The 27,710-nt window shown below is 42.3% G+C and overlaps 1 protein-coding gene across 1 annotated transcript in view; it reads left to right on the plus strand.

Annotated features, from left to right (window-relative positions):
- The window catches only part of STAB2 (stabilin 2), a 182,860-nt gene that overhangs the window by 112,091 nt on the left and 43,059 nt on the right, over nucleotides 1–27,710 (plus strand). The window contains 10 exon segments of the mRNA XM_049782948.1: nucleotides 777–875; nucleotides 963–1,070; nucleotides 4,327–4,458; nucleotides 5,139–5,267; nucleotides 8,155–8,211; nucleotides 16,862–16,957; nucleotides 17,996–18,188; nucleotides 19,614–19,709; nucleotides 23,493–23,538; nucleotides 24,944–25,020. Coding sequence (XP_049638905.1) covers nucleotides 777–875; nucleotides 963–1,070; nucleotides 4,327–4,458; nucleotides 5,139–5,267; nucleotides 8,155–8,211; nucleotides 16,862–16,957; nucleotides 17,996–18,188; nucleotides 19,614–19,709; nucleotides 23,493–23,538; nucleotides 24,944–25,020 — 1,033 coding nt within the window.

The following is a 27,710-nucleotide window of genomic DNA, read 5'->3' on the forward strand; positions in this document are numbered from 1 at the left end:
CTCATTTTCAAAAATTTTCTCACAGAAAAGGCCAACTATTTCTATTCAGAAAAAATATAGAGTTTATATAAGACTCTTCAGTGCATTATTTTGCAAAAATAAAAAACCTTGCTTGCTGTTCACTTGTACTACTAGGAGGCATTAAGAAATAACATTTTAGCTAATCATTTTTATCTAAATGATCATTTTCAGGAAATTATGTGGTGTTATGACTTCATCTGATACAAAATAATATTATTTATTGAGGATATTTTTCATCCCAATTCTGGCTATCCAGAGTTTTAACATATTTGTTTAAAAAGCATAAAATGTCCTTTTCTTCTCATTTATGTTTTTTTTACACAACCTCACTTCTCAAAAGAAAATAATTAAGGTTCTTCCTGGTTAGATAGGTGCAGGGAGGAAAGTATGTGAACTCAATAGATCCATAAACAAGTATCAACAGATTCAAAGTCTCTATTTAGCTTCTGGATGCACTGGTTCCTTTTCTCCCTTTGCACAGGACACTGTAGTTACCCTTATCAGGACCACCTGATATAGGTCGCAGTTGTGAGTTGGTAGTTGGTAAAGGAACTTGGCACAAGGAAAGAGGAGGAATAAATGCAGCCCTTCTCTCTTCCTAAATTATAAACTCTTCTTGTTATTACAATGTAGAAGATGAAAAGATGCCTTGTTTTAATGGACATAACCACCTACTGTTATGTGACATAAACCTCTATACTGGAGAGCAACACATCCTATACATGCTAAAAGAATTTGGGTGCCTCCTTTCCCAGGTTCTGGTTCCCCGAGGAGGCCTTACTGGCTCTTTACCAAATCTACTCACAAGGCTGGAGCAGATGCCCAACTATTCCATCTTCCGAGGCTACATGGTGGCAAGTACCATGCTCTTGACCTAACCCCATGCTTGGGTGGCCCGCAAATGGAAATCCCTCACAGCACCTTGTCTCTTTCCATCACAGCAATATAATCTGGCAAGTACCATTGAGGAAGCTGATACTTATACAGTATTTGCACCAAACAATGATGCTATTGAGAATTACATCCAGGAGAAGAAGGTTAGAACTCTAGTAAGTACTGAGAGCAATATCCAAATAAATTCTTGTCTGAAAACTCAGATACTCAATTTTGTTCACTCAATCATGTGTCTTTCACCCTTTCATCAAACTATCTCTGTTCATATCCAAATACTTGGGAAATCATGCAGAAACTCTTCATATTCACACTACCTACCAACATAAGCCAGAGATGCCTCTCTACTTCTTTCACACCCTAGAAACTCTAGTAGGCCCACTTACAAGATTCGGGCAACCAGGAGTTGAGGTTTTTCACAGCCACATCTTCCTCCCTGGCCTAGTCTATGCCAATAGTCATATTTAGACCCAACAATAGGTCTAAAAGCTGTGAAATGTTTCTGCTCACTCCTTCTGTGATCCCTGACTTCTCTCCTCTAGGGTTAAATTGACAAAATTTGTCAGAGAATTTTTGTTAACAATAGAAATCGCCAATCCTGCCAGTAGTTGACAGAAAACTCCTAGCCGAATTTCCCTTTCTTACAGGACCAAGATTTGTTTAGACTTTAAAAAGATCACCATAAGATAAGAGTTCTGGTTATCATCTTTTTCCAGACAGGGTCTGAAAATTCTGTACTTGATCAGGCAACTGATCAGGCAATTCTATAGTTTTTTGATTTTCACCAAAGTACAATCAAGTTGCAAGCGCAGCCTCAATTAAGCAAAGAAATAAACACCTAGTATCTTGTTATATTCAACACTAGGACTTGTATTTAAAAAGGAATCTCCTCCCCTTTGCTCTTGAGTGCTGGGGCTGTTCCCAGACATGAATCACTGGGAAGGAGCTTGATACTTGAATCAACCAAGATCCATCAGGAAACAGAACCACATTAGAGAGAAGTTCCTAGAATGAAATGCTAACTGGGTTTAAAACTGAGAATAGTGTTGTGATAGGAGACATTATACAAAGATAGGGCATGCCTTGCATGCAGCTGACCCAGGTTCAGTCTTCAGTATCCCATATGGTCCTCCAAGTTTACTAGGAGTGATTCCTTTACTCAGAGGCAGGAGTAAGCCCTGAGCACCACTTGGACACACACACACACACACACACACACACACACACACACCTGAAACAAAGTAAAACAAAGCAAAACAAAATAGAACCCTAAGGAATAATTAAAAAATATGAGGTAGGGGTAACCACCACAGGAAGCATTCATGTTCCTAAAGGCTGAAGAACAATGGGATGAGATTAAGAGAAATAAAATAAAGAAATGCAGAGGTAGAACCTAACAGTGCCTTTCCTCAGCCCATCAAATCTGATGTCTTTGAGCTCATAGGAGTCCCATACACAGATCTCCAGGAGGAGCAGTGCAGTGTCAGTTGTGATTTCTTGGGGGTAGGGAGGCCCAATAAATCTGGCCTTTGATTGATGAGTGAGAAGAAACTTCTGCCACTGCTGAAGTGACCCAAGAACATTGGGGCTGGTCCTGTAGAATTAGGAAGCAAACAAAAAGAGGAAATTGCATCTGTTCTTCTGCTCCAATTGGCCTTACAATCTGTCTCTAGCACTTCCCACCGGCAGAGCCCAACTTTGAGCCCTTGAAAAAGATTTCTTCGGGGCCGGAGAGATAGCATGGAGGTAAGGTGTTTGCCTTTCATGCAGAAGGTCATCAGTTTGAATCCCGGCGTCCCATATGGTCCCCCGTGCCTGCCAGGAGCAATTTCTGACCATGGAGTATCCCCTGAGCACTGCCAGGTGTGACCACACACACACACACACACACACACACACACACACACACACACAAAAGATCTCTTCATCGCCAGCTCCCAGAGTCACCAGGTGGGGGCTGAGCTGAGAGGCATGGATAAGTTCTCTTCTGCACTCATCCATTCAGGCTTCTGGTTCCTTGCCCGGTAGGGCAAATTCCATTCGGGCTTTCTAGACTGAAAGCTGAGGAGAAGAAGGGATGGTGAGGAAGAAGAGGCATTGTGAGGACAGAAAGGTTGTTCTCTCCTGGGACAACATTGAATTCTAGGAAAATGTTTTAAAAAGTGCTCTCTCACATAGTCTTTCTAGCTCTAGCTCTCTTTCCCTCACCCTCATCACTCTCTTATTCTCACTTTCTGTCTCTACCTCTCATTTTCTGTCTCACTTTCTCTTTCTTTCCTTTTCTGTCTCACTTTCTCTCTATCCCACTTTGAGTCTTACTTTCCCTTTCTATTTTACTTTTTCTGTCACACTTCCTCTCTGCCTCTATCTCTCTGACCTTTCTCTGACCTTTCTCTGACCTCCCTCTCTCTCTCTCTCTCTCTCTCTCTCTCTCTCTCTCTCTCTCTCTCTCTCTCTGAATCACTTTCCCTCTGTGTCTGTCTTTATTTGTTTCCCCCACCCTGTTCTTGCTGATCCCTCTGCATCCTTTCTATTCCTGGATTCATTCACTTCTTCCTTTCTTTCCCCCAGAAAAATATGAAACTTCTTTGCCCTACTGGGAAGCTGAAAAACAAACAAAAATGTCCTCTCAGGCATCAGCCCTGAGAATCCATCCCACATCTGGCTCACAAGACTCCCTCATTCTCTGGTCCCAACTCACCCTCAATACAACAACCCTTCTTACTGCCCTGAGAGTCAACCTGCCTGGTATCCCTGACATAGACACTGTGAGCTCTGAGTGACCCAGGCCACCCTGTCTGAAAGATCCTGAGTTAAGCTTTTTGAGACAATATATACACTCCTCTTAGACCCTCTGGCATAGAAAATTTGTTGGACTTTTCGCTCTTCATAATGGTGTTAACCAAAGAAATCATCTTTTTTTTAATTAAATAATTTTTATTTTGACCAAAGTGTATTATAAATCTTTTACAGTAATATTTTAGGTACATAGTGACATTGAATCAGGGGCATTCCCACCACCAGTGTTGTCCCCCCCTCTACCCCTGTTCCCATCATGCATCCCATATCCCCCTCCTTTGACCCCCGGGCTCCTAGTACAAGTGTTCTCCTCTATGTCTAGCTCGTTGTACATTGGTTTAAATGTCCTTTCCTGCTCTCAGTCTAGGTTTCAGAGTCTCAGAATGAGTTCTTGACCAGCCTATGTAAAAATTGTGCCAATACTTCAGGGTGACTTTTTCATTACTCACTCTAGTGCTTTAATATCTTTGCGCCTCAATATCTTAGTCAAAACTTCAGGCTCATCAATCCATGGATAGTGTAAGCCCCCCATCCGCTTATTACATTAGAGCATCCAGAGAAATGATGAGTGATGGGCTGAGCTTTAGATTGACTCTCCATTTGTTTGTTACCCAGGAAGAGACCATCCTCAAGTATCATGTGATCTTGAAGGAGAAACTTCTAAAGAATGACCTTCACAATGGCATGCACCGGGAGACCATGCTGGGCTTCTCCTACCTCATTGGCTTCTTTCTTCATGATAACCAGGTGCAGCACTTCTCCCAATAGCCCAGGAACAAGTGGTCTGGCAACCACCACCCACTATCACTTCCATATTGGAATTACCCCACTGGTTGTCTGTATTTCTCCTACTGGTGTATAAACAGGCATCCAACTCCCATCCACCACATCTGAGATTGCCCATCTCAGATCATCAGTGCAAGTTCCTCTATTTCGATATGAGAAATAAATTAATCAGCTAGTTGAGACCTGGAGGAAGGACACTGAGTCCCATTCTCCAAATCATATTCAAAGCTCCTGAACACCAGTCTACAGCCCAGATGAGCATACCTATTGAACTGCTTTACCAAGAGGAACTAAGATCATGATCCCAAATTGCTCAATTAACTCCAAACCAATTAATAAGCGGGGTAAAGAGGAACCTTAGAGAGCATCTAGAACAACCTCTTTCTTTATTAAAAAAAAAGAAAAAAAAAACAAGACATTAAGAGTCAAAAGGGAAACCTGCCTGGCCAAGGTCATAGGTCAAGGTCATTTGGTGTGCTATGTAGCATCCTGCCCAACCTCCTTCCAGGCCTCAGAGGTCCCTTGCAGTGGACCCTGGGAGATCTATGAAGTGGTCTCAAGGTGTCATTTACACTTCTTCCAGTTTCCTAGTCCCCTTAGAAACTGAACAGTTAAAAACCACATTAACCCTATCTTCCTAGCTCTATGTCAATGAGGCTCCTATCAACTATACCAATATAGCCACTGACAAGGGAGTGATCCACGGCTTGACAAAAGTTCTGGAAATTCAGAAGAATAGATGTGATATTAACAACACGTCTATTGTACGAGTAAGTTCTAGTCAAGACTGCTGAAGAAGTTGTCTTATTTTCTTTCTAACTTTTTAAGTATATGGCTTTTTATAAGATACTAAATGGGTCCCTCTATAATATCCCCAATAGTTACTATGCCTATGCAGGGGGAGGGAGCACAAAATAATCATTTTATCCACATATATATTGATTGATTGATTGATTTTTTTGACTTCTTTATTTTGGTGTAGATATTGAAGTTGATGTCTCCAATTTTATTTTATCTTTCACTTTCTTTTTGCACTCCGGCATGGTTTGATTTCAGGACCAAGACTATTGTGTGGTGCTTGTCTTTTTGTCTTTATTGTTGTAGTGCTTACTGGATATTTAATTTGATATTTCTTTCTGTATTGTTGTGGTGTTTCAATTACCTTTTTCATGTCCTCTCTCAAACTGAGGTTGAAAGCTTCTAGAAGGACTCCATCCATTTTCAGCTTATTTGAGTTTTCTTTTATTTTTTATTTATTTTTTTTTACCCCATTCTATTGCTTTCCTTTCCTTCAAGCAAAACCACATAACTCGAATTATCTAGCTCCGCCTCTCAAGTAGAGGAGGAAACAAGAGAGGGTACCAGGACCAAACAGATATATGAGCACTAATATTAAGCTAGACAAAGAGGGGTCCACCTACTCTAGCAGCCCGGGAGGTGATGGTGGGGGGTAGGGGTTGCAGGAAGGGAATGGGGATGGGGAGAGGACAAATTTGGTGATGGGTAGTCCCCTAATTCAATGTTAATATGTACCTAAAATACTACTATGAAAGATATGTAAGCCAATATGATCAAAATAAAAATTAAAAAAATAAAAGAAACACTAAAAAAATGATACTAAATGGGTCTTAATGTATCACTTAAGGAGCCAAATGATAGTATAGCAAATAGGCATTTTTGCCTTGCATGTGGCTGACTCGGTAAGATCCAGAGCATCCTATATGGTCCCCCGAGCCTGGCAGGAGTAACTTCTAAAAGCAGTCAGAAGTTCTGAGCACTACCAGGTGTGGGCCAAAAACAGCACAAACAAAAAATTTCATTTAAAACAAAACAAAACAGAAAAATCATTTAAAACAAAACACAAAGTGAACATCTGGATGTGAAGAGCACATATGGCTGTGACTCTGCCCACACAAGGAAGCTCTGAGCCTGGTATTGTGCCTGGAAGAGGTTGCAGGAGATGCAAAGTTATAAATTCAGAATTGATTCTGCAATAAGGAGATTGTGCCATGCCTGGTCCTGGCAAGGGCAGGAGGTAGTCTGATAGAGTTAACACATTGAAACCTGGCTGGGATAAGTCTCAGCAGTAAAATCAGCCATGCCAGGAGGCCTGGGCTCCATCTCCAGTCCAACACACAAAATTGGTATATGGAAATGAAGATTTTCAATGTCAGACAGACTAGAGTAAAGAAACTCTTCATAGATCATTGATTAATGGTAACAACAGCTAATACTTGGGGCCAGAGAGAGATAGAACAGTGGGTAGAGTTCTTGCCTTGCGCAAAGCCAACAGAGGTTCAACCCCTAACACTATGTGGGGTCCCCAGATGATCCCTGAGCACAGTGATCCCTGAGCACAGAATCAGGAGTAGCCTGAGTACAGCTAATTCTGGGTACAGCTAATGCTGCCAGGCGTGAGACAATTTGTCCCAGACCTAAGACTCTGAATGGGTCCATGTGTGCAGAGTCCAGAATGCAGAGCACAGACCTCCTTTCTCTGCTTCAGGAGCTGGTCCACGAGGGATTCTGTCCTTCACTTTTGCTCCTTTCTCAAAATAGTGTTTATACAGGTTCCCTACACTCTGATACCTTAGCTGCACCGTATTCTTTCAGAGCTATGCCATCCTTGCCTCTGAATCTGGCCCTATTCTCTAAGAGTATTCCATAAAGGAGAGTGGTGGATAAAGACATTTACTTTAAATCAGATAAGCTCCCCACATTTGACAAGTTAGGAAATGTGGCCTAGTAGTAGAGTGCATGCCCATGGAAGACCCTGGGCTTGGTCCTCCATACATTCTTTAAAGCATCAGAATAGCATCTTATAGCATTAGAGTCTAATATCATCAGAAGACTTATGAAAGAAAATACGCTTAGCTGTTTTGAACCAGAAGTACAAAGAAGGGGCTGGAGTAATAGCACAGCGGTAAGGTGTTTGCTTTGCACGCAGCCAGTACAGGAAGGACCCCAGTTCGAATCTAGGCATCCCATATGGTCCCCAGCACCTGCCAGAAGTGACTGAGAGCAGGGAAACCCCTGAGCACTGCCAGATGTGACCCATAAACCAAAAAAAGAAAGAAAGAGAAAGAAGAAAGAAAGAAAGAAAGAAAGAAAGAAAGAAAGAAAGAAAGAAAGAAAGAAAGAAAGAAAAAAGAAAGAAAGAAAGAAAGAAAGAAAGAGAGAGAGAGAGAGAGAGAGAGAGAGAGAGAGGAAGGAAGGAAGGAGGAAGGAAGGAAGGAAGGAAGGAAGGAAGGAAGGAAGGAAGGAAGGAAGGAAGGAAGGAAGGAAGGAAGGAAGGAAGGAAGGAAGGAAGGAAGAAGAAGGAAGGAAGGAAGGAAGGAAGGAAGGAAGGAAGGAAGGAAGGAAGGAAGGAAGGAAGGAAGGAAGAAGAAAGAAAGAAAGAAAGAAAGAAAGAAAGAAAGAAAGAAAGAAAGAAAGAAAGAAAGAAAAAAGAAAGAAAGAAAGAAAGAAAGAAAGAAAGAAAGAAAGAAAGAAAGAAAGAAAGAAAGAAAGAAAGAAAGAAAGAAAGAAAGAAAGAAAGAAAGAAAGAAAACAAGAAGTACAAAGAAAGTCCCATAGAGAAACTATGGGATGAAAATATTTGCCACCTTTTTCACTGATAGTCAAGAAATGACCTCTTCACCTCTGTGTTTTGCCCAGGGAGAGTGTGAAAAGTGTCCCTCAAAGCACATCTGCCCTCTGGGAACAAAACCACTGGTAAGTATTTCATCTGTTTTTTGTTTCATTTTGTGAATTACAAGTCTTTCACAGTTGTATTTCAGGCATTTAGTGACAGTGAATTAGGGCCAATCCCACCACCAGTGCTGACCTCTCTCCACCATAGTTCCCCACATGCATCCCATGCCTCCACCCCTAGCCCCCAAGCCCTAAGACTACAAGTGCAACAGGTTCATTTTGTGTTTAGCTTATTATAGTTTGAATCTATTGACTTTGGCATGGATATTTAGATCTGACCTTATTTAATTCCACTCAATGCTCCTAAGACTACTTGGCCTCTGAGCCCCATCTATGTTTTTTTTTTTCTTTTCTCAATTTATAGGAAGACATAGAAATATGTGACAGATCAAAATGATTGAAGTTCTATGAAAAAGGCTGGAGCCCCTATCTAGAATATAAGTAAAATTAAAAGAAAAAAAATGAAAAGGGGGGAGGAACAGATGTGGGGGGTTGGTTTTGTTTTAGAGGATTGTTTGTTTGTTTGTTTGCCTAGGCACAGCAAAAATTGGGGAAATTAGAAAGGAAATTCCATTGGCCCAAGAGATACAGAGTGTCTCTACACATGAAGCATACTGTCAAAAGACTGACTACAGGCTCTGGGCATGTTGGTTATACAATCCCAATGTCTCTCTTTATGGTCCCAGAAAAAGTTCTGCTCAGTTGCAGTTTTCTTTTTTTTTTTTTTTTTTTTTTTTGGTTTTTGGGTCTCACCCGGCAGTGCTCAGGAGTTACTCCTGGCTCCATGCTCAGAAGTCGCTCCTGGCGAGCACGGGGGACCATATGGGACGCCGGGATTCGAACCGATGACCTTTTGCATGAGAGGCAAACGCCTTACCTCCATGCTATCTCTCCGGCCCCAGTTGCAGTTTTCAAAGTCAGTCTTCTGTAGTTAGAGATCTTAGTTTTTGCACAGGTCCTAGGATGAGGCCTAGGACAAAGTCTTTCTTTGTGGTCCCAGAACAAACTTAGTTGCGGATGTTGTAATCAACCTTCTGTACTTAAAGATCTTGGTTCTTGCACAGAAGGTCTTCTGATTTTATCTCATCATTGGGTGGTGAAGTAGGGCAACCTGCCATACATCAAGTTGTTGCTCTTTTTTCTAGTCATCAAGGTGTCATATGGACCTACCCTGGAGCAGGTTGCTGCCAGGGCAGCATTCGAGCCTCCCCCAGGGAAAGTTTGATACCTGGTGCTGGAGCCATAAACTGTGCTGGTACCAATGTTGGGGTTTGAGGTTCAGGGTTATACAGTCAATGTCTATTAAGGCCTAAGTCAAGTCTCCATGACAAATATTCAGGGTGAAAGGTAGCCCTTTACTATAAAACTTATGAGTTCTTATCCTTATTAGATAAGGACTTCTTTTTATATGTAAGATTTCCCCATTTTAGTATGCCTATGTGTTGAATTAATTAATTAAGGATGGGGCTGGATGGTGGAGGATGCCATCCAGCCCACATGGCTCTGCAACCTCCATGCAGCCGGCGGGGTCCCATGCCCAGGTGAAATTACTCACTCACACGCAGCCATCAGGAAGAATCATCTTTATTCATGCCCTTGCCACCACAGGTGTGTGGCCTATGTCAACCTTTTAAGCACAGCTATATTTTGCTAGCCCTGCATCTTATCTCCTGTTAGCCATCTTCCCTTTGGGCTCCATGCCGCCCAAAGATCCAAAAGCCAGGAAGCCAAGCCGGGCCAAGAGAGAAACGGCCAAAGGGCCGAATCCCCTGGCTCAGAGGTTTATCTATCCTTTTCCAGACCCCTCCCAGAAATGGGAGGTCTTGCAGGTAGTTACACCTATTATCCGGTTCCCAAAACTCCTCCCAGATATGGGTGGGTCTTGGGGTACACCACACCTATGCAAAAAGAAGCAATGCCACATGATACTCCTGATGCATATGTGGGTTATATAACAAGCTAAACAATCTCTATAACCTAATTTTAATCTGTGTTAATAACCCAACCAAGACTTTATTTTTTTTATTTGTGGGGGGGATCACACCCAGTGGAGCTTAGGGGTTATTCCTGGCTCTGTGCTCAGAAATCACTCCTGACAAGCTTGGAAGGCAATATGGGTTACCAGGAATTGAACTGAGGCCTGTCAAGGTTGTGAACATGCAAGGCAATATCACTCCGCCCCCCAACCAAGAGTTTTCTACAAGAATTTTCTATTTATCATTATCTGTTTTGATAAAGTTGTTTCTAGAGCCCAGAGAGGAATGTTGAATGTACTTCAATTTCACTCCCTCATTCCTTTCCTTGTTCTTCACTTTATTTTTGTATAGCTTTTCATATACAAAGATATAGTTTGTATATCTTTCCAAAGTTTTAATTTCTGTCTTTTTTTAGAACAAAGTCCAATGTGATTAATAAAAAATACGGGTCCAGAGTGATAGCACAGCAGGAAGTATGTTTGCCTTGCATGTGACCAACCTGAATTCAATTCTCTGTATATCTTATGGTCTCCTGAGCACCACCAGGAGTAATTCCAGAGTGCAGATCCAGGAATAAACCCTGAACATCACCAGATGTGACCCAGAACCAAATTATGATGATGATGATGATGATAATGATGATGATGATGATGATGATGATGATGATGATAATTGTACATGTAAACTACAGCTCAAGTGACCGAGTGCAGTCTTAACATACTGGAGTCCTGGGTTCAATACCCAGTATCATATAGTCTCACTGAGAACCACTGGGATTGACCCTGCCAGCACCCCAAAAAAACAAAAATTATCTATTTGAGGGATGCTGTAAGATAGCTCAATGGGCTGAAAACATGTTTTGCATGAGGATGACTCAGGTTTAATTTCTGGCACGACATGGTCCCCTGAGCACCACTGAGAGCACCCCCTGAGCACAAAACCAGAAGTAGCCTCCAAGTTATGCTATGTATATCTCCCCAACAAAAAAGGAATTTGGATTCATATCAATCAACCCACAACCATAAAGAATCTCTCCCCTTTCACACCTCAGTAGCCAGTTGCAGGCAAGAGCAAGAAGTTTCAGCAAAGACCAATATATATAAATATATATATATATATCCCAAACTATCTGGCCTGGTCACAAATGACTTTACAAATGACCTTGCAATCTTTTATAGTTACTTCCAAAATGCCCTGCCCAGCTGTGCAGATGGGGTCATTTACAACACTAAAGCCAATCTGATCTGATCGGCACCTATGACCTTAGGCCAGGGTTGGTCCATCACAGAGAATGAGATAGAAACATAGACAAGGACTGTCTAAACTTAATGTTTTCTAGACATGGGTGAGCTCATAGGCTAGCCATCTATTCAATACAATATCAAACCACAAAGGTTCCCATCCCATGAGTTATCTTTTAAAGTGAAAAAGGTATACAGTAAGGGGGCCGGTGAGGTGGCACTAGAGGTAAGGTGTCTGCCTTGCAAGCCAAGGAAGGACCGCGGTTCAATCCCCCGGCGTCCCATATGCTCCCCCCAAGCCAGGGGCAGTTTCTGAGTGCTTAGCCCGGAGTAACCCCTGAGCATCAAACACATGTGGCCCAAAAAAAAAAAAAAAAAAAAGATATTCAGTAAGCCAATCCAAATCTAACCCAAACATGAAGAGCAGAGACTGGGGTATTTCACATAGCCAATCAATAAGCACCCTTAGAGTACAAAGGCATGACCATTTCCTATTCTATTTTTGCTATGCTGCCCTCTACATCTAAAAAGCACTTGACTGTTTTACTCTCTTTTCTGGGTGCACTTTTGATGATCAGTTGTTTTCTAAGAGATAACTTACCGTATATACTCAAGTATCAGCAACCCGAGTATAGGCCGACCCCCAATTGGGAAAACTTAGTGACTCAAGTATAATCCTAGGTGGAAAATGGAGCAGCCACTGGTAAATTTTAAAAATAAAAATATATACCCAAAATAAACACAATAATTGAGGAATCGGTAGGTTAAATTTTTTCAATATTTATTGCTAAAGAAAAACTGTAAACTGGAAAAGAAAAACTGTAAACTAGTAACAATAACTTTAAATAAAGTGAAAAAAACAGTAGCTTAACAGATAATCAAGCTAAATCACAAAGGTTAAAATCCTTCAAAACTAGACTCAAAACTCTCAGCAAGATGGGAATGGAAGGAACCTTTCTGAATATAGTTAAAGCCATCTACCACAAGACAGTGGCAAATATTATACTCAATGGAGAAAAACTAAAAGACTTCCCTCTTAATTCTGACACAAGGCAAGGCTATCCTCTCTCACCACTCCTATTCAACATACCACTGGAAGTCCTTGCTATAGCAATCAGGCAAGTAAAAGATATCAAGGGCATCCACATAGGAAAGGAAGAAGTCAAGCTCTCACTGTTTGCAGACTCTACCAAAAAACTTCTAGAAACAATAAACTAATATAGCAAGGTGGCAGGCTACAAAATTAACACACAAAAATCAATGGCCTTTCTATACACCAATAATAGGGAAGAAATGGACATTAAGAAAACAACCCTATTCACATTAGTGCCACACAAACTCAAATATCTTGGAGTCAACTTGACTCAAGATGTGAAGGACCTATACAAAGAAAACTATAAAACTCTGCTCCAAGAAATAAGAGAGGACACGCGGAAATGGAAACACATACCCTGCTCATGGATTGGCAGGATTAACATAATCAAAATGGCAATACTCCCCCAAAGCATTGTACAGATTTAATGCAATCCCTCTAAAGGTACCCATGGCATTCTTCAAAGAAGTGGATCAAACACTGTTGAAATTCATTTGAAACAATAAACACCCTCAAATAGCCAAAGCAATTTTTGGGAAAAAGAATATGAGAGGCATTACTTTCCCCAACTTTAAACTGTATTACAAAGCAATAGTTATCAAAACAGCATGGTATTGGAATAAAGACAGACCCTCAGATCAGTGGAACAGACCTGAAATACTCAGAGAATGTTCCCCAGACATACAATCATCTAATCTTTGATAAGGGAGCAAGAAGTCCTAAATGGAACAAAGAAAGCCTCTTCAACAAGTGGTGCTGGCACAACTGGCTAGCCACTAGCAAAAAAGCGAACTTAGTCCCCCAGCTAACATCATGTACGAAGGTAAAATCCAAATGGATTAAAGACCTTGATATCAGACCTGAAACCATAAGAGCAACACGTAGGTATATCACTCCATGACATTGAGACTAAAGACATCTTCAAGGAGGAAATGGCACTCTCCAAGCCAAGTGAAAGCAGAGATTAATAAATGAGAATATATTAAGCTGAGAAGCTTCTGCACCTCGAAGGAAATAGTGCCCAGGATACAAGAGCCACCCACTGAGTGGGAGAAACTATTCACCCAACACTCATCAGATAAGGGGCTAATATCCAAAATATGCAGTGCACTGACAGAACTCTACAAGAATAAAAAATCTAATCCCATCAAAAAATGGGGAGAAGAAATGGACAGAGACTTTGATAAAGAAGAAATACAAATGGCCAAAAGGCGCATGAAAAGAATGCTCCACATCACTAATCATCAGGGAGATGCAAACTATCCTAACAATGAGACTATATGAGGGAAATAGAAAGCTTGTCTAGAATACAGGTGGGGGCAGGGAGGGGAGGAGGGATATTTGGGTCATTGGTGATGGGAATGTTACACTGGTGATGGGGGGTGTCATCTTATACGACTGAAACCCAACCACAATCATGTTTGTAACCAAGGTGTTTAAATAAAAAATATTATAAAAAAATAACAAACATGAACATTGTTACAGAAGAAAAGAAAACAGTTTATATATGTATATAAATCTTTATTTAAGCACTATGATTACAAGCATGTTTGTAGTTGGGTTTCAGTCATAAACAGAATATCCCCCTTTCACCAGCACAACATTTCCACCACCAATGCCCCCCCACTTCCCCCACCCCAGCCTGCATCGCGACAGAATGTGTCTCATTATTTAACATTCGCGACAGAATGTGTCTCATTATTTAACATTGTCGTGCTAGTTGTCAATGCAGTCATTTCCCCAACAGCATTCACCACTCTTTGTGGTGAGCTTCAAATTATGAGCCTGTTTTTCTGGCCCCTCTTGCCCTTAATTCTATTGTCTCTGGGCCTTATTACAGCAATGTCTTTAATTTTTCTTAAAACCCATAGATGAGTGATACTATTCTTTTTTTTTTTTTTTTTTTTTGGTTTTTGGGCCACACCCAGTGACGCTCAGGGGTTACTCCTGGCTATGCGCTCAGAAGTCGCTCCTGGCTTGGGGGACCATATGGGACACCGGGGGATCGAACCGCGGTCCGTCCTAGGCTAGCGCTGGCAAGGCACCTTACCTCTAGCGCCACCGCCCGGCCCCAAGAGTGATACTATTCTGTGTCTATTTCTCTTCCTCTGACTTATTTCACTCAGCATAACAGATTCCATGTACATCCATGTACAGGAAAATTTCATGACTTCATCTTTCCTGATGGCTGCATAATATTTCGTTGTGTATATGTACCATAATTTCTTTTCTTTTTTCTTTTTTTTTTTTGTGGTTTTGGATCACACCCGGCAGTGCTCAGGGGTTACTCCTGGCTCCATGCTCAGAAATTGCTCCTGGAAGGCATGGGGGACCATATGGGATGCCGGGATTCGAACCGATGACCTCCTGCATGAAAGGCAAGCGCCTTACCTCCATGCTATCTCTCCAGCCCCATACTACAATTTCTTTAGCCATTCATCTGTTGAAAGGCATCTTGGTTGTTTCCAGAGTCTGGCTATTGTAAATAATACTGCAATGAATATAGATGTGAGGAAGGGTTTTTTTTGTATTGGATTTTTGTGTTCCTAGAGTATATCCCTAGGAGTGGAATAGCTGGATCAAATGGGAGCTCAATTTCCAGGTGAATTCCATATGAATTTCAGAAAGTCTGGATTAGATGGCATTCCCACCAGCAGTGGATAAGAGTTCCTATCTCTCCGGGCCCAAGAGTTCCTTTCTCTCTACATCCCTGCTAGCACTGATTTTTCTTTTTTCTTTTTTTTTTTTTTTTTTTTTTTTTGGTTTTGGTTTCTGGGTCTCACCCGGCAGCGCTCGGGGGTTACTCCTGGCTCCACGCTCAGAAATCGCTCCTGGCAGGCTCTTGGGACCATATGGGATGCCTGGATTCAAACCAATGACCTTCTGCATGAAAGGCAAACACCTTACCTTCATGCTATCTCTCCAGCCCCGATTGTTCTTGTTCTTTGTAGTGTGTGCCAGTCTCTGTGGTGTGAGATGATGCCTCATTGTAGTTTTGATTTGCATCTCCCTGATGATTAGTGATGTGGAGCATTTTTTGTATCTTTTGGCCATTTGTATTTTTCTTTGAGGAAATGTCTGTTTATTTCTTCTCCCCATATTTTGATGAGGTTATATGTTTTTTTTTCTTATTAAGTTCTGTCAGCACTTTGTATATTTTTGATATTAGTTCCTTGTCTGATGGGTATTGGATAAATAGTTTCTTCCATTCTGTGAGTGGCTTTGTATCTTAGGCACTATTTCCTTTGAGTTGAGGTGCAGAAGCTTCTCAGCTTGATATAGTCCCATCTGTTTATCTCTGCTTCCACTTATTTGGAGAGTGCTGTCTCCTCCTTAAAGATGCCTTTAGTCTCAATGTCATATAGTGTTTTACCTACGTGTTGTTCTATATACCTTACAGTTTCAGACCTGATATCAAGGTCTTTAATCCATTTGTATTTGATCTTTGTGCATTGTGCTAGATGGAACTCTGAGTTCTCTTTTCTGCAAGTGGCTAACCAGTTGTGCCAACACTACTTGTTGAAGAGGCTTTCCTTGCTCCACTTTGAATTTCTTGACCCTTTATCAAAGATAAGTTGATTGTATGTCTGGGGAACATTCTCTGAATACTCAAATCTATTCCACTGATCTGAGGATCTCTGTCTTTATTCCAATATCATGCTGTTTTGATAACTATTGCTTTGTAGTACAGTTTAAAATTGGGGAAAGTGATGCCTCCCGTATTCTTTTTCCCAAGTTTTGCTTTAGCTATTTAGGGTGTTTATTTTTCCAAATGAATTTCAACAGTGTTTGATCCACTTCTTTGAAGAATGTCATGGGTATCTTTAGAGGGGTCGCATTAAATCTGTGCAATGCTTTGGGGAAGAAAACAGTTTTTACACGATACTTTGTGATGCTTCCTAAGAAGCTAGGATTCAGGATAGAAGTTTGTTTTTTGGTTTGTTTGTTTGTTCATTTTGGTCACACTCGGCTGCGCTCGGAAGTTACTCCTGGCTCTGAGCCCAGAAGTTGCTCCTGACAGGCTTGGGGGACCATATGAAATGCTGGGATTCGAACCGGGGTCCACCCTGTGTTGTCCACGTGTAAGGCAAATGTCCCATCACTGTGCTATCACTCCAGCTCCTAGAAGTTCTTTTTACAGAATCCAACCTAGAGGGACAATTTTGTGGGTTTGCCACGTGAATTTCTGGCAGCCACCATGAGAGTTTTGTGGGATTTCCCCCTTTAAATCAGCTTTGAGAAACCAGCCTTTCTTTCCAAACACTCTGCCTAAGGGGCAGTTCTTCCTCCTCTGCCTTCTTGCTGTAGGAGATCAGAAACCTTTCCCCTAACAACCTCGTATGATCCTGACTATTTCACAGGGCGTCGTGAGCCACAAGTGTATCATCACCTTTTATTTCAATGGCAAGCGGAACCTGTTCATCGGGTGCCAGCCCCACTGTGTGAAAACCATCATTGTGAGTCTCCACTTGGCACTGCAAAGGCCCTGGGTACTTGAGTCCTAGGGCAGGGGTTGGGGGGGAAATTACACACACTTCTCAGGATACTTTGTGTTTTCGCATTTATGCTGCCACTTCTTTTTCCTCCTCTGCCTCCTTCATCCTATCATTCACAATAGCTGCAGGCCTCAACTGGACCCCAGGAATGTGCAGGATGTGAAAGCTGCTCTCCTAATTGACAGGGTCCTTTTACTCCCGTGATCCCCAGATCCCTACTGGCAGCCTGTAGACAGAGGCCATGGTCAACTCCTGAAGGCAAGAAACGGTACTTTCCCATTATCTGAGTGAGGGACTCTGATTCTCAGAACTTCTGTGCAGTTGCTTCAGAACATAACAGAAAATCTCTTACAGTTCCTGTCCAGCAAGCATGTCTTCCAGAAAACTCAGCAGCTTTTCAGTCTTATGCAGCAAAGCCAGGGCCAGCAGGAGAGTTTAGGGCTTAAGTTTCTTAAGAATAGAGCAGGCTCAGTCCAACCTGTTGTGACCAAATGACAAGAGATTTGTTTCTAGAATGTCACAAGCCTCACCGGTGCTGATGTCCACCTCAGCTCCAGTGGAAAGAGCACATGCAGTACCTAGGGACATGAGTTAGTGCTGGAGGGGACCCTGCAATCCTTTTGCCCAGACTTCTCTTTCATTCCTTCCTTACCTCTTTCTCCTGTTCCTCTCTCCTGGGCACAACCCCCATCCTGTAATTGGCAAATCTGGACATGGCTCAGTCTTGCCTAGTTCTCAAGGGGGATTCTCTCCCATCCCTCAGTGCCCATCCAGGAGGGGTCAAAGCCCCAGACACCATCAACACAGACCCTCCCCCATGCACTCATCCCCAAATTTCCCTCTGCCACCCATTATCAACACAGACCCTCCCACACAGACCCATTCCCAGCACAGATTCTGCCCCGCCCCAACACAGTTCTTCCCCCACCCATCCAGGCTGGACACAGATGAGGCGAGCCTGTGGCCATGTCCATTCTCAAACCTGCCCTTGTCTTCCAGACCAAAGAGTGCTGTGCCGGTTTCTTCGGGCCCCAGTGCCAGCCCTGCCCGGGGAGGGACAGTGTCTGTTCCGGGAACGGAATCTGCCTGGATGGTGTGAATAGCACTGGCGCGTGCATGTGCGGAGATGGCTTCAACGGCACCTCCTGTGAGACATGCACCGAGGGCAAGTACGGTGTCCACTGTGACCAAGGTGGGCACCCTCCCCCAGGATCATGAAGTGGGGCCAGGGCCCCCCAAAACCAACAACACACGCACCACCAAAACTGCATGCAGGCTCCCCACCCCCCCACCATGGGAAGAATTGGAGTATAGAGCCCAAGAATGATGAGACCCCGGAGTTCTGTCCAAATCAGGGTTTCCAAACTTTCTCCGTCTCGAACCTGACCTTAGGTCCTCCCTCACCTCATCCCTGCCCAACTCCATCTCCTTGTCCTCCCCACACACCTAGTCCCAGTGCTGATGTGGAAAGCAAATCTGGGCACATGAACTAATTCAAGCCATGCAGGACCCTGATGTGTCTGGGCATTGTACCCATTTTGAGGATAAGGCTAGGAAGACTGGGGTTGGGGGCTCCCTCTAGCCCACCCTACGATTGCAGGGGAGGGGAGAAGTGAAGTCCAAGGCTCACCTGGCCTTGCTCTTGAATCACGCTGCCCTTTAGGTGACAACTAGTTCTCTCCGCATATGGCACTTGTTGTCTTCTCAAACTATAGCTCATTTCAGCCAAATTTGCCACAGCCTCATGTGCACAGGGACTCACATCTGTGCCAAGTTGTGGGCTTGGAAGAAAGACTTTCCTAATCGATGACGAGCACATAAAGAAAGTGTTGTTGTTGTTGTTGTTGTTGCTGCTGCTGCTGCTGCTGCTGCTGCTGCTGCTGCTGCTGCTGCTGCTGCTGTTGCCCCTACTCTGAATTGAAAACGATGCATTTGACAGGGCTCTCTTAGCTGTTTTCTCATTGACCCATCCAAACCATACCAGACTAAGATGACACTGAATCAGTCCCCATACTAACACACTGACAAAGCACCCAGGATTCCCGTGCTACCTAGAAGAATGATCTGCCTTCATTTGCACAGAGACTTTGATCCTGAGATTGGTAACTTGCAGAGGTTTCGGCTATCCCCAAAGCTGATACTTTTTTTTTTTAATAAAAAAGACCTCATTTCTTTTGTGCTGTTTTCAAAGAGATTCAAGAGGCTACAAGCCATCAGCTTCTTCAGGTTGTGACAGTAGGCATTTCCGAGTTTCTAGTTCCATGTGTGAGATGTGCTTCTTCTTGAGTTCACTGTTGGGGACCAATCATGGATACATCCCAAAGGGTCCATGCAACTCCGCAACCCCAGATTTACTTAGTAGGACACTTTCAGCTGCTTTAGTCACCATGCAGCAAAGCTGCAAGATCAAATCTGTGGTCTGTATCAAAGAATGACCTGATCCACCTGGCAACCTGCATGGCTCATTCTCCTGTGCACCTTGCCTTTACATGTGTCTTACCTCCAGAAAGAGGGCTGGAGAATTAGGATGGTACCATGAATCAATGTAGCAGAGGATGAATCATGAATCATTGCTGCCAGGTCAAGAGTCTTACATCGGTCACATGTTTTTCCACAGTGTGTCCTTGCATCCACGGGATATGCAACCAGGGACCATTGGGGGATGGCTCCTGCGACTGTGACGTGGGCTGGCGTGGTGTGAACTGTGAACAGGGTAAGAGACCATCCCTGTCCCTCTTTGCCTAAACTCAGTCTATTCTTGGCCTCCATGCTCATTTCTAAATAAGGAATGACATCCTCACTTCTTTTTTGAAAACACATTCCTACTTGCAGCAAAAGTTTGTAAGATAAAGAAAAGAAAAAAGATGGGCCACACTAATAGTATAGAAGGGAAGGCATTTTCTTTGCACACAGCCAACCTGGGTTTGATCCCTGGCATCCCAGATAGTCCCCCAAATCTTCCAGGAGTGATTTCTGAGTGCAGAGCCAAAAGTAACCCCTGTGCACTGCCAGTGGTAACCCAAAAAAGGAAAGGAAAGGAAAATGAAAGGAGGAATGGGAATCACTCTATCAGTCTTACTGCCAAGGTGGTAAGGGGTCATGTCTAGAAATCTGTACTTGTATTTTATCCTTCCTCTGGCCCTTGGGAATATAAATTGGCAGAGGTATATTGTGCCAAACTATACATGGTTTTCTCCCTATTTTTTTCACTTCACAATAAATATTGGATGTCTTTCCATGTGCGTATAAAAATATCACTATTTTCTTCATTTCAATATTTCCTTGGTAGAATTGGTGGGAACAACACACCCAGCAGTGCTCAGGGTTCACTCCTAACAGTACTCAGACCACTATTCAAGACCAGGAATTGAACCTAAGTCTCATACATTCAAATTCTGTGCCCCAGCCCTTTGGACTCACTCTCCAGCCCTCAACATCCTATTTCTTATATGATATGCCATGTTATTTTTGTTTGATTACTTAGTTTGAGTTTAAGGTCTATACCCAGTCATATTCAGGGCTTACTGTTGGCTCTGCTCAGTGATCATTCCTGGCATATGAAAGGGACCATATGTGGTGCCAAGGATCTAACACAGGCAAGCCATGTAAATGTGCAAAGCAAGTGCCCCCTAATCTCTTTTTCTAGATACTGCAGCATGAATTTTGTTGATTGCTTTTTTGTTAATTGGGGGGGGGGGCACACTCAGTGGTGTTCAGGGATTACTCCTGGCTCTGTTCTCAAAAATAGCTCCTGGCAGGCTTGGGGAACTATATAGGATGCTGGAGAGTGAACCCAGGTTGGCTGCATGCAAGGTAAACACCCTACCCACTATGCTATCACTAGGGCTCTGCACCGTGGTTTTTTAAACCAGTCTTCTGTTACTATTAGCAATATTGCCAAGAATATCTCAGTATACATCTATTTTTGTTTATTAATTCATTGGAGTAAAATTCATCAAGTTGGGATTACTTTTATAAGAGCACTAATCCCATTTGTGATGGCGTCTACTATCTGACCTGGCCTGGTTTCCTCCCTAAAAGCCCTTTCTCCATATCAGCACACTTCAGAGTAGCTTTTAAGGCTGACTTTGACAAAGGCCATAATTTATATTATAGCAATAAATCAGGGCTGAGCAGGTATGATTACATTGTATACCTAAAATATCCATTCATACTTACAAATAAATGTTGCCACAAAATAGCTGTGAAAAATTAAATTATTTAAAGTGGTCTTTTATTTTTAAATGATCATGTTCCTATGTCCTCACTAGGACTTAACTAGCTTTGATTCTTCATTGCTATCAAGAGAAAGTTTATCATTGAATCAGGTAGAACTCCAAGCTACCTACCACCTACCATTAACCCCACTTTCCAGCATGTTATCCTATGTACTGTACATTTTGCCCAAGAAGTTTTCTGTCTAGCAATAAAAGCAAAAGTTTGATTGTGGATTTTTTGAAAGAAAGAAAGAGAAAGAAAGAAAGAAAAAGAAAGAAAAGAAAGAAAGAAGAAAGAAAGAAAGAAAGAAAGAAAGAAAAAGAAAGAAAGAAAGAAAAGAAAGAAAGAAAAAGAAAGAAAGAAAAGAAAAAGAAAGAAGAGAAAGAAAAGAAAGAAAGAAAGAGAGAGAGAGAGAAGAGAGAGAGAGAAAGAAAGAAAGAAAGAAAGAAAGAAAGAAAGAAAGAAAGAAAGAAAAGAAAGAAAGAAAGAAAGAAAGAGAAGAAGAAAAAGAAAGAAAGAAAAGAAAGAAAAAAGAAAGAAAGAAAGAAAGAAAAGAAAGAAAGAAAGAAAAGAAAGAAAGAAAGAAGGAAGAAAAGAAAGAAAGAAAGAAAGAAAGAAAGAAAGAAAGAAAGAAAAGAAAGAAAGAAAGAGAAGAGAGAGAGAGAGAGAGAGAGAAAGAAAGAAAGAAGAAAGAAAGAAAGAAAAGAAAGAAAGAAAGAAAGAAAGAAGAAAGAAAGAAAGAAGAAGAAAGAAAAGAAAGAAAGAAAGAAAAGAAAAGAAAGAAGAAGAAGAAAAGAAAGAAAGAAAGAAAGAAAGAAAGAAAGAGAGAGAAAGAGAGAGAAAGAGAAAGAAAGAAAGAAAGAAAGAAAGAAAGAGAAGAAAGAAAGAAAAAGAAGAGAAAGAAGAGAAAAGAAAGAAAGAAGAAAGAAAGAAAGAAAGAAAGAAAGAAAGAAAGAAGAAAGAAAGAAAGAAAGAAAGAAAGAAAGAAAGAAAGAAAGAAAGAAAGAAAGAAAGAAAGAAAGAAAGAAGAAAGAAAGAAAGAAAGAAAGAAAGAAAGAAAGAAAGAAAGAAAGAAAGAAAGAAAGAAAGAAAGAAAGAAAGAAAGAAAGAAAGAAAGAGAGGGAAGGAGGGAGGAAGGGAGGAAGGAAAGAAGGAAGGAAGGAGGAAGGAAGGAAGGAAGGAAGGAAGGAAGGAAGGAAGGAAGGAAGGAAGGAAGGAAGGAAGGAAGGAAGGAAGGAAGGAAGGAAGGAAGGAAGGAAGGAAGGAAGGAAGGAAGGAAGGAAGGAAGGAAGGAAGGAGTGGGTCTGAAAATGCAGAGTTAAGAACTCCTGGACAGAAAGGATGACAAAGCCTTTGTGTACAAACTCCCAGCTCCCACACCATGCAAACATCACTATTGAATCCCTGCATTCCTCCTCTGAGGCCAAAAAGAAGCATACACATCTTCCTCAAAGAGCACAGCACATAGTCATTGTTTGACCAATCAAAACTGGCTTCATAGTTTGGATCAGGATTCAGAGAAGAGAACCTAAGAGATGGCTGAGATTTCAATCAAGAGAAAATGGAAAGAAAGCACTTCTATGGTCAGGAAAGAGCAGACATAAAGCAAATTATCAATGCATTTGCTCCAGCACATTGGAGTCGTAAATGTTCCTCTGTGACATGAAACAGACCCTTTTGCTACCTGGTCTAGATCAGGACCTATAGTGCAATGTAGCAGAGAAATTCGGAGCATGTATCCAACCACTACTCTTTCTCCTCTCTAAATTTTTGGAGCCTCCCCTGGCAGAATACATCTGCTAGCTAGGTATTCATGAGCGAGAACATATACTGTTCTAGAAAATTCAGGAATTAATTCAAAAATCAGATGGGAATGACTACCATTTTTGCCACATGCAAAACAAAACAATCAAACTTAATGTTCTCACTCTGCAAATTAATCAGTAAAACTCAAAAGATCAAGGAAACAGGAAGAATAGAAATAAAATAGGAAATCGAGTTCCAGGGAGGGATCTACACCTAGATCCTTGCCTGTTTGGCCCCTCTCTCCTCCTCTTCAGGGCCTGGCTCACTCTACCAGTATATCTGACCTGCTTTGTAACTGAGCTTCCTGATGGTCAGTGTAAAAGAAATAAGGTGGTCTTGACATTTGCTGTACTTCCAAGATGAGAGCCCTATCCTGCAGGGCCAGCCCATCTTGTCCTCCCACCAAGTACCCCAAGAAAGCTTTTGTGGGTATGTTGGTGAGACGGCACCCCATTTGATTTCTCTTTTTCAGAGATCACGAAGGACAGCTGCAATGGAACCTGCCACACCAGTGCTAAGTAGGTCCCATCTGGGCAGATGAAATGCGGGTCCCTCCTATGACTGCCCTCCTCTGGGCCTTTCTCCCAGGAAATGATTTCCAGAGACCTGTAGAGGACTTAGATCAAATTTAAGTGTGATTTACAGGATCACCCTTGACTTGCAGAATCCAGCCTTGGTACCAGTCATGTTGTCAATAGGCCTCCTTTGGCTTTCCCTAATTCAAGCCACTGAGGCAGAGAAAACCTCAAGGGCCTGCTCTTCATCTAGCTTGACTCACAGCTGCGCCTCACTTCTTCATACTCAACACTTCTAGAGGGACCTCCTGGATTGGTGAATGGAGAGTCCAGGAGCTAGAGTTGGGCCAGAAATCAAATCAGTCATGGCCAATTGCACTATCTATGTGACCTCAAGTCAACTACTATTTAATGGCTCTAAGCCAGGGGTGGCGAATACTCAGCTCTCGAGCCGCATGCGGCTCCCAGTCAAAATGAATGTGGCTCTTAGCCTCTTATTATTTTGTATACTGTGGCTCTTTGCCAAGTTTGGATTTTGTTAAGCTGCTTCTGAGGAGGGACCTCTGAGGAGAGATCTCTGAGCACATAGTCTTAGCCCCCAGGCTGCGCCATCCCTTCTCCCATCCCTCGGAAACAACTGCATGGGCCAGCAAGCAGGGGGACCCATGTGCCACATGTTGTGTCACATCTTGCCATTAGTTCTTAGTGTGGAGGATGCAGCACACCCTCACCATCACTGCAGGATTTTGACCCTCACTCAAAATGGCAAAATGCAATATGTGTTTAATATATTATTGTTAAAATTGTGTTTTTGTGTGAGTGTTTGTATTGGCAGGTCAATGCGTAGTGTGGCTCTCTGACTCTCACAGTTTAAAATTTTGGCTCTTTGTGTTGAATTTGTTCGCCACCCCTGCTCTAAGCAAAAAGTTCCCACACTTAATTGATCTACATCCCCTTAAAAAATCACTCAGCCCCCCCATCTACTTTTTTAAGCCAAAAAACATAAAATACTCCAGTACCAGAGGTTGCCAAAGTTCCCTTGGGATAGTCAAATGGTTTCCGGAGATGGCACCCCCAATGTAGGGAACACTACGTAAGCCTTGGGATGAAGTGATCACCTTGTCACTTACTAGTGACATTGGTAGTTGTATACATTATGGACATGTGGCTGGAGCACAGACTCTTAAAGGGGAGATACCCTTTAGCTCCCAGGATCATGCCCATGTGCACATGCTCCTGCCTGCCTAAAAAAAATGTCATTTTAGTACCCCTGCTGGGCCTCACTGGAAGTCATTCTTTCTCCCAGCCATGGGCAGGAGCTGACTGCCAGATGCAATAGGGATGGGAGCCCCACAAAGATGTGACTGACTGTTAAAGATTTACCAACATTTGTGCTTTCTCCTTGCAGCTGTCTTCTCAGTGCAGATGGCACAGCTTCATGCCAGTGTGCAGCAGGGTTCCAGGGCAACGGGACAGCCTGTGCAGGCAAGTGAGAGGGATGTGAGAGGAACTGGCTTGGAGACTGACTGTAGCAGTGGCTCAGTGTCTGACTCCTGCACAGCCTGAATGTGCAGATGGGAGTGAGGAACTTCCCCAGTAGCTGGTGATGCTAGCAGATGGGATACCCATAAAGAGCGGGGGGCTCTTTATTTTGGGGAGTAGATGAAGCAATTGCCCCATTTTCTTCTCAAAACAATGAGTCACACAGCCTTGATACCATTGAAATCACCAGAAGATATTTAAGAAACAGCAATTGGCTTCATCTCTAGGGTACGACCTAAGTAAGTGGGAACCTGGACTGAACAGGAAGGGACTTGAACTCTGGTTCTTTCTCCCACCATCCCTATAGACCAGACCAGATCTCTTAACTGACCTGAGCACCAGGTACTATTCAAACCATGTCAGCATCAGACTCACATCCTTGTAGATGTGTCTACAAGATCTACAAGATCTACAAGATCCTTGTAGATTTGTGTCTAAGCTGCTTGTTGGCTTTCTGAGTCATTTTTTTCACTTCTAAGTTATATATTCATATATATTACATATTCACATATATAATATGGAATACTGTTCCACATAAAATAATATAATTATATATAATTAATATAAAACAACATCTATATACATGGAATAGAATTATACATATACATAATAGAACATAGAATATATAAGGAGGTTCCCTTCTATTCCTAGTCATTTGAGTAGTTTTTAGTACTAACCATGCTAAATTATTTTATTTTATTGACACAATTGTGATATACAGAGTCCTTCATAGTTAAATTTCAGATATACAATGAGTCAGGGTTCTTCCCACCACCAATGTCAACCTCCCCCCAACCAATGACCCAGAGTATATCCTATCCCACTACCCATTGCCCCCTGGCCTGCCAGTATAACAGACCCCTTTTAAGCTTATATTGTTAAAGTTTAGGCCCCTTGATTCTATGATCATTGACTCTGGCTTGGATATTTAGTTCTGTCCTTATTTATTTCCTCACCAATGCATCTGAGACCACTTGGCCCCTGGCCCCAGCCTTTCTTTGATCCTTTCTTCTTAGTTTTATAATGCGAGATTATGTGGTAAAATAAAGTAATCCATGTCCCAAGGTTCTTTGAAAAAGGCGGGAGCCCCAATTTAAAAAATAAGATATAAAAAATGCAATAAAAAGGTGTGTGTGTCAGGTTTGTTGTTTTCCTTTGGTTTGGTTTGGTTGTTGTTGTTTTGTTTTACATAGGCACAGCAAAATATGGGAGAAATAGAAAGGAAAAACCTTTAGCTTAAAAACAGGAAGGGGGGCTGGGCGGTGGTGCTAGAGGTAAGGTGCCTGCCTTGCCTTGGACGGACCGCGGTTCGATTCCCCGGCGATCCATATGGTCCCCCAAGCCAGGAGCAACTTCTGAGTGCATAGCCAGGAGTAACCCCTGAGCGTTACCGGGTGTGCCCCCCCCAAAAAAAACAAAAATAAATAAATAAATAAAAACAGGAAGGGCTTACTCATGAAGCATCCTGCCATAAGACCAACTATAGGCTGCAGGTATTCTAAGTTGTCTAAACCCAAAGACTTTCTCTGTAGTCCCAGTAAAAGTTCTTCACAACCACAGTTGTCTCTGTAGTTAAAGATCCTGGTTTTTGGACAGAAGTCAAGGTGTTGAAGTCAAGGTGACACTAAGTGTCTTCTGGTTTCATTTCTCCTTTAGGTGGCAATGCAGAAAACCCTGCCCTGAAAACAGATCGTTGCTATTACCAAATTGCCAGGGTGTCATTATGAACTTACTCTGGAGAAAGTCAATGCCAGAGCAGCATTAGGGCCTTCCCTGGTAGAAGTCCGATTCCTGGTGCTAGTGTAGAAAACTGTGCTGGTTCCATAGATGGAATCCAAGATTCAGGGTGAATGGACAGTGTCCAATCTTCTGAAACCTAAGCCAAGTCACTATGACAAGTGTTCAGGGTGTAAGGCCCCACTGCAATATAAAATTTATAGGAACCAGAGCAATAGCACAGTGGTGCCTTTCACTCAGCCAACCCAGGATTGACCTGGGTTCAATTCCTGGTATCCCATATGGTGCCCCCAAGCCTTCCAGGAGTGATTTCTGAGCACAGAGCTAGGAGTAATCTCTGAGTGCAGCTGGGTTTGGTCAAAAAAAAAATTATAAACATGCTGAATTTTGTCAAATGTTTTTGCTCTCTTTTGAGGTGATTGTATTAGTTTGTCTTTAATTCTATTGATATACCATATTGCATTAATAAGTTTGTTCATTGAACCACCTGGTGTTTTGATATAAATCCCACTTGGTTATAGTGTATGTTCCTTTTCATACATTGCTGAATTTAAAATGGCCAGTATTTGTGGGTTCTTAAATAAAGGATATTGTTCTATGTTTTTCCTTTGGTCTTAGAGTAATATCCACTTCAAAGAATGCATTTAGAAGTCTTTTTTTTTGGGGGGGCACACCCAGTGACGCTCAATGGTTATTCCTGGCTATGTGCTCTAAAATCGCTCCTGGCTTGGGGGACCATATGGGAAGCCAGGGGATTGAACAGCTGTCCGTCCAAGACTAGCACAAGCGAGGGCATATGCCTTACGCCTTGTGCCACCTGCTCTGGCCCCGCATTTAGAAGTCTTAACCTTTTTTGTCGAGCTCTTATAAATGTTTGACTTCATTATTCTTTAGAT

The sequence above is a fragment of the Suncus etruscus genome, chromosome 11, assembly GCF_024139225.1.
Source record: "Suncus etruscus isolate mSunEtr1 chromosome 11, mSunEtr1.pri.cur, whole genome shotgun sequence".
Lineage (NCBI taxonomy): Eukaryota > Metazoa > Chordata > Mammalia > Eulipotyphla > Soricidae > Suncus > Suncus etruscus.